Genomic DNA, 7,840 nt, shown 5'->3' on the forward strand with positions numbered 1-7,840 from the left:
GTATTGCCACTGAGAGCTAAAGAACCTTTTGTTTTGTCTAAGCATCCATAAATCATTTCTTCCCAAACTGAAGAACTGAACCAATAGTCAAATGACCTTTCTTTTACTCAATCCACAAGCAAACTTTAATTTCTTTTGGTCTTGTAGATAAAAAGTTGATGCTGATGGACACTTGCGTTCAACCTTCTACTATAAATCCATGCTCATACTTCCACTATTCTATCATATTCATAACCAACTTAGAAAAAAACTAAATTACGCAAGCCATGAATACTCAATTTTTCTTACCACTTTGCCTTTTGTTTCTCCCACTATTAATACCATGTACCTGTCAACAATTTGCATGCGACAAGAGCAAGCCTGCAACAAGCCAGTTCCCTTTCTGTAACACCTCTTTAACTTATCAGCAGCGAGCCGAGGACCTCGTTTCACGCTTGACTCTCAAAGAAAAGGTGCAACAGTTGGTAAACAAAGCCACAGGGATTTCCAGGCTAGGCGTGCCCGCATATGAATGGTGGTCCGAAGCACTTCATGGAGTCTCAGACGTTGGTCCAGGGGTACATTTCAATGGCACAGTGCCTGGTGCAACCAGTTTCCCTGCTGTAATTTTGTCGGCAGCTAGTTTTAACACGAATCTATGGTTTAAGATGGGGCAGGTTGTGTCAACCGAGGCTCGAGCCATGTACAATGTTGGTCTAGGCGGGTTGACATATTGGAGTCCTAATGTTAATGTGTTCCGTGACCCAAGATGGGGACGTGGCCAAGAAACGCCTGGTGAGGACCCTCTGGTGGTTTCAAAATATGCTGTGAATTATGTTCGAGGTTTGCAGGAAGTGGGCGGCGGAGAGAGTTCTACTAATGACAGGCTTAAGGTTTCAAGTTGTTGCAAGCATTATACTGCTTATGATGTTGATAATTGGAAAGGCGTTGATCGATTTCACTTTGATGCTAAGGTACATTTACATTAAATCATTTTCTATTTACTTTCAAAATGAGTAATTGAGTTGGATTCTCTTCATGATTTGCAAAAAGAGAACTGGGGATGTGACTTAGCTAAACATAAGACTGGTCTATTTGGGGTTTTGCAGGTGACCAAGCAGGACCTGGAGGATACGTATCAGCCTCCATTTAAGAGCTGTGTAGAGGAGGGACATGTCAGTAGTGTAATGTGTTCATACAATAGAGTAAATGGAATCCCCACCTGCGCTGATCCAGACCTTCTCAAAGGTGTTATCAGAGGCCAATGGGGTCTTGATGGGTACGTAAATATAGACCATTCTAACCCAAGATAATGCATATAAAAAAGACTCTGTCTAATTGAAATAATCAATGTTCTTTGGGCAGATATATTGTCTCAGATTGCGACTCTATATCGGTTTATTACAATTCCATTCATTACACTGCCACCCCTGAAGATGCTGTAGCTCTTGCCCTGAAAGCAGGTTTTGCAATTGCTTAATTTTAATCACCGACTCAAAATTGTTGACTAGTTTCTCCTGTTTTTGAATGTATTTAACATTTCAATATGATTATGGTATACAGGGTTAAACATGAATTGCGGGGACTATTTGGGGAAGTACACTGAGAATGCAGTGAACTTGAGCAAGGTTGAAGAATCTGTTGTGGATCAGGCCTTGATATACAACTACATAGTTCTCATGAGACTTGGATTTTTTGATGGGGATCTCAAATCGCAACCATTCGGAAATTTAGGACCGCCTGATGTATGTACAGAGGATCATCAGTTATTGGCGCTTGATGCAGCAAAACAAGGAATAGTTTTACTGGACAACAATGGAGCTCTTCCTCTGTCTTCTAATACCACCAAGAACTTAGCAATTATAGGACCAAATGCTAATGCCACCATGGTTATGATAAGCAACTACGCCGGTAAACCTTGCGGCTATACTAGTCCTTTACAGGGGCTGCAAAAGTATGTGTCATCCGTGACATATGAACCGGGTTGTAGCAGTGTAAAATGCAGTGATGCAAGCCTTATTGAGCGGGCAGCTAAGGCTGCAGCGACAGCTGATGCGGTGGTGGTAGTCGTGGGGCTCGATCAGTCTATAGAAGCGGAGGGGCTTGATAGAGATAACTTGACTTTACCAGGATATCAAGAGAAGATGGTGGTGGAAGTGGTTAATGCAACAAATGGAACTTTGATTCTTGTTATAATGTCTGCTGGTCCTATTGATGTCTCTTTTGCGAAGAATAATAGCAAGATTGGGGGGATACTCTGGGTGGGATATCCAGGTCAAGCTGGAGGAGAGGCCATAGCTCAAGTCATTTTCGGAGACTACAATCCTGGTAAACTCTCGATACCATTTTCATCAGGAATTTCATATGTCACACTTTAAGCATTCTCCTTTCTTTTTCAAACTTTTTCATGCACGGTAATTGTTATAAGCTGCTAGGAGACTAATAACTTATTCATATTGTCAGCTGGAAGGTCTCCTTTTACTTGGTACCTGCAAGACTATGTGGATGAAGTTCCAATGACAGACATGAGAATGAGAGCCAACGCCACAGCCAACTTCCCTGGAAGAACCTACAGGTTTTTCTCGGGCAAATCCATCTATGGATTTGGTCGCGGACTAAGTTACTCATCATTCTCCAAATTCATAATATCTGCTCCTACCACATTGCTCATCCAACCAAAGCCACACATTATTCACTCTTCCAATGGAGAAGCCATCGATGTCTCGACAATAAACTGCGACAATTCACATTTTGACGCTGTCATTGGCGTGAAGAACAGTGGTCCGATGGACGGTGCTCATGTGGTACTAGTGTTCTGGAAGCCACCAATCTCAGTAGTCACAGGTGTACCCAATGTGCAGCTGGTTGGATTCGAAAGGGTGGAGGTGAGAAAAGGCAAGACCATGAATGTGACAGTAAGGTTGGATTTGTGCGAGGGACTCAGTGTTGTGGATAGTGAAGGAAAAAGGAAGCTAGTGATGGGGCAGCACATACTGATTATTGGGTCACCTAGCGAGCGCCGAGTGAGGCATCACGTCAATGTTAGGGTTGCAAAAAGTGGAAATGAAGGAGTCTCTGCATCCATGTAGTAAATGTCAGCATTAGTTATCCACACCAGTTACTATAGCCTATAGCAAATTTATAGTGCAGTGTAATAATACATAGTTATGGGTTCAGAAATATCTATTATAAATCCTGGTTTACATTTCTCACTGAACAACTGAGTCATATGCAATATGACACATTCAACTTTAGTCTAATCAAACCCGGGGACTCGGTCAATTTGAGGAATATGCTTTCTTTTAGGGAGTTATCTATGTAATGTAACTGATCCAATAAAGTTACTGTCTCTTGACTACATCTCTATTAAACGATAGTATTTTGATGCATTAAGATATATTGATGACTTTTGCATAAAATTGAGGATTTTTAATGAAATACGGCATATGATAGTCCACATTATTATTCATTTAACACTTAATAACCTGTACAATAATTAACCAGCATAGCCGTTTTTGTGAACAACTCATTCTTGCATCCTTTTTTGTTTGGATAAACCTGCAATTACTTGCATTGCCATAACCAAAATAATCCATTATACAGCCCCATATGATTTTACTGGACTAAGTTATATCCGCACCGAAAAGAAAGGCAAATTTGATTTCTGGTGTTCTCTTGAAGCATTTCCAGGAAATGGGTGTGGAGGAAGAAGAACCAAACCATTGTAAAAAACCTGTTTTGTTACAAATAAGAAGCATAATACCTGTTTTGGTAGAGGGTGATCATCTTTGGCCTTAAATTGATATCATATTTTGAACATACATATGTAAATATAATCAGTGAACCAGGGTCATCTCTAGAACATTTGTGACCCTAAGCAGGAGTTACTTTGGGGTCCTCTAATAATATAAACATATATTAAAAAATTATTTCTTTTTTTTTCTTTTTTTTTTTNTTAACAAGTGCTCGCGGGGGGGGGGGAGCGGTTTGGTTTGGGGGTGGGTGGGGGTTGTATTTGTAAGTTTTTAAGGTTTTTTTGCCATTTTAAAAACTTTTGGGGGGTAATGAATTTTACAGGATACCCAGAACCAGAACTAGAACCATTGTTACAGGTTCTGGTTTTGGGTACCTAGGAACCGGAACCGTCGGTTCTGGTTCCAGTTCAAATTTCAAGGAACCATCGATTCCTGTTCTGGTTCTGGTTCCTTAAAAAAAAGCAGGGTACCCGGAACCGAACACCCCTACCCCTAACTATGTATAAAGATTAAATTATCAATTTGTCCCTAATGCAAAAATCAATCAGTAACCGTCGAGATTTTAAAAGTTTGAAGCAGTTAATATTACCATTTTATCCATGTGTTTGATGCAAAATAAGCTCACATTTATATAATGAATTTTATTTTATCAATTAAAACCCAACAAGAGTGCAGATTTGAAAATCACAATACAATTCCTTGAATTGAAACCCCCCAAAAAAGCAATTAGCAATACAATACAATACAAATATTTTCAATCTAGGTAAATAAACAAACAGATTTTAATCACAAAATGGAGTTAAAATCACTTTATTGTCATTGTCAAAAATCTCATTAAAAAAATCAAAGTCAAAGCCAATTAATTGTCATTTGCACAATTCTCACTTAAAAATATCAAAGCCAAGTCAGTCTCCATCACCCTACATGCCACAATCATAAATCTATGATCAGTAATATATACATAGAACAAAAATATGACCAGTATTCGATATGTTGTGGTGACAAACATGGTTAATGAACATGAGGCTTTAATTCAGGTGCTTCATGTACTCGAAACCCTTGATGATCTCCAAGGGTTATGACTTGAAACAGATTAACTCAATAACTTCCTCTCAGAATTTTCACAAACTTATAATACATACAATATACAAATAATTAACCAACTTTACACAAAAAAATTTCCAACCAAAACTAGTAAAAAACAAGCAATTTTTCACTCAGAACCACCTTAAATTCACCTCTACCAAAATGAGTGCACCTTGGAACAAACAATACAACTTAAATAACAATACATGTCTACACTCTACAATAATTTTGCATTGTGATTTACTGATTTACCGTTTGATAAGCAAATCATACAACCAAAAGGATCATCATATTACATTTTATCTTTGATACTATGCATATGAGCATAACTTTATATATATATATCCTAACCTCCAACTAATTGACCCGTATAAAAGTTATATTAGTTGGAAGCGTTACAAACTTAATTATGTTATTTGATAAAGCATCAAGAACAACCTAGAAAGAGCTTCCTTTAAGGGTATCGAATAAGCTAATTGGGTAAAATAATCACATGAACTAATCAAATTAAAAATAAAAGTAAAACTTTGCACTAAACAAACATCAATCAAATCTGGAAAGCAGAGCGACAAAGGAACAATTGAATACAACCTTTAGTACAGCTTCATTGCACACTTCACAAGAAGGAACATCCAAGATTGCATAACCAACTCCACAAATCAAGGTAAGACCTGACGCCAAGTCCTATTTTACCATCTTCTGTGTAACAAAAGGCACTTGTCTTGCAGCAGCTCATCCAAAGTTTTTCCCTTCTGAGACATTGTGAAATTTCTTAATGCAGTAGGGGCATAAACAACATTTTGTGTCTGGGATCCCATACCAGCAAGAACATGAAAATATACTATGAGAATCATAAAAGTACTAACCCTATGTACACGAAAACAACAAACAAATCTTCCTGTCATTAACCCGTTTGCAAACAAAAACAACAAAACAAAAACCACATTTTTCCCATACAACCTATAGTAAACGAAACCAACAAAGGTGAAAAAAAAGATGACTACATATGCATCTAGTCCTCCACAAGTTCAACCACTCGCAAACGCAAGCCCTATCATTACCAGCCTCAATGATGAACGTCTTCAAAAGCCGTGAGTCAGTAGACCAATTGTCATTAACCAAAGAACTTGCCGTTCGCCTAAAAAACAAGTCCTTCGCTGAAAAAACTCTCTGATAACAACCCTAAACCCTTATCGTCAACACTGTAAACGAACCCAAAGCTCCAAAATCACCAACCACAGGTCCACCCCGCTAGTCTACCTTGTCATTAACACTCACCGGTCGCCGTAAACAATTACCGGAATGCAGTTGAAGCTGTCAGCTAGAACCCAAAAGTCGCTGCTTCCAAAAAACGCAAAAGTCATCGTTTCTTTTGTTTTTATTTCAAGTACCCTGGACATGTGCAACGCCTTAGCCCACAACTTCAATTTTAATTTTTTATTTAATAATAAAATGACCATCTACCCTTAATTATAAATGAATTTTGACCATGTTACCCTTCTTTATAACTAAATTTACTGACGGAAATATGTTGTGGGTGGTAATCTGATATGTTGATGCGTGATTTTGACACCAATCAAATGCACGTGTGAAATACTGAGTGGACCCAGAAGACACATGTAAATGTGAGAATGAGAGTGAATGTAATGGAGAACAACGTTTAAAGTGGTTCAGATGCTAAGGAAGCAAATCCTACGTCCACTGATTTTGTATTAATGATAGGGGTCAGGTCGCATTAGCGGACTGACTTACAAATGATTATACAAGAGAGATAATGCTATTTTTCTTTAGAGAGAGTAGCTAATCCCTTAAATGAGAGAAGAGCTCTCAATTTATAGTGGGATAGATTAAGGTTATCATTACTAAATTTGTGAGTTGGTGGGATTATCTGTGTAAATCTTTCTTTATGTCCCATTGCCCACTTTCTAGAGTGATTTACGTGGTTTGGTGCAGGGATTGGACACATAGAATCACTATAGCTTTTGGCTGGTCTGACGCGCACCCACTTTACTGACAGGAGTGTGTTGCTCAAGTCACCACGCGACGTGACCGCTTCTAACTGGCTGCGGGCCTATCCAAACTCTTACTTTTTATGCTGACTTGGTCTTGCGTTAGCCCTATATTTTTTAGGCATAACATTGTATTATAAAACTTTTTGGGTGGGAAGGTGTCATTAAGACAAACCTTGGGCGGAAAATAGTCATTTACTCTTTTTAATTTGATAATGTTAGATGTCGGAAGGAATGAGAAAAAAAATGTGAAAAATTACCTTTGCAATGTTAATTACTACATTTTTGCAGTTAGGCAGAATGCTAATTGACCGTGCAGACAAGTGATACAACGCGTTTTGAAACTCTACAGTCTAATCAGTTGTATTATCCATGTTAGCAAGAAAGGCAACACATACTCTTGAAGAATTAGGACAGACATGGGCCAGTAGTATTATCCATGTAACCATGCTAGCAAGAAAGGCAACACTTGCTCTTAAGAATCAGGATAGACATGGGCATTGGCGAGCCAATTCAGGCCCAAGCTGGCCTGCGACATCCTAGGTTTTAAAAAAAATCAATGGTTGTGTTTGTTTTATATTTTTGAGTAGTATTTTTGAATAAAGTTAAGTTGTGTTATTATTACGAGGATAAGATTTGAATTTGAAAATGTGTTTGATAAGATTATTTTTTAATCCTCTACATTTGTTAATTTCATCAAACACCTCATACAATAAAGTTTTAAAATTAACAAAAATACCCCTACTCACCCATTAAATGTTGGCAGCTAGCCACTACCCCCAGACGGTGGCCGAAAGTTGCTAGAATGGCGCACGATTGGTTGGATGTGGTCGGTTGGGGGCGTTTACTTAAATTAACAAACTTAGGAGGTTAAAAAATTCTAAATATTTTGAGTTGAATAGAATATGATTAAATTTTGAGAATATTGAAACAAACATGTATTTTGAATATGATAGAATAGGAACAAGGAAACAAAGGGAGCCATGATTTTCCACAATGAAGATCTATTAC

General features: G+C 38.1%; 1 protein-coding gene across 1 annotated transcript; it reads left to right on the plus strand.

Annotated features, from left to right (window-relative positions):
* The first annotated feature begins 241 nt into the window (after positions 1-241).
* On the plus strand, positions 242-3,334 carry LOC116141784 (probable beta-D-xylosidase 5). The gene is made up of 5 exons (XM_031427259.1): positions 242-953; positions 1,089-1,258; positions 1,345-1,442; positions 1,543-2,307; positions 2,443-3,334. The coding sequence occupies exons 1-5, from the start codon at positions 267-269 to the stop codon at positions 3,066-3,068; spliced, it is 2,346 nt and encodes a 781-aa protein (XP_031283119.1). The 5' UTR covers positions 242-266; the 3' UTR covers positions 3,069-3,334.
* Positions 3,335-7,840: the final 4,506 nt, after the last annotated feature.

This window comes from Pistacia vera, unplaced genomic scaffold, assembly GCF_008641045.1.
Source record: "Pistacia vera cultivar Batoury unplaced genomic scaffold, PisVer_v2 Contig400, whole genome shotgun sequence".
In the NCBI taxonomy this organism is placed as follows: domain Eukaryota; kingdom Viridiplantae; phylum Streptophyta; class Magnoliopsida; order Sapindales; family Anacardiaceae; genus Pistacia; species Pistacia vera.

Bases quoted from the DNA above. Each gene is read 5' to 3' on its own strand.
- LOC116141784 (XM_031427259.1), top strand. From the start codon at position 267: ATGAATACTCAATTTTTCTTACCACTTTGCCTTTTGTTTCTCCCACTA. The intron at 1,443-1,542 runs GTTTTGCAATTG...TATGGTATACAG, and splicing joins AGCTCTTGCCCTGAAAGCAG to GGTTAAACATGAATTGCGGG. The intron at 2,308-2,442 runs GTAAACTCTCGA...TCATATTGTCAG, and splicing joins TTTCGGAGACTACAATCCTG to CTGGAAGGTCTCCTTTTACT.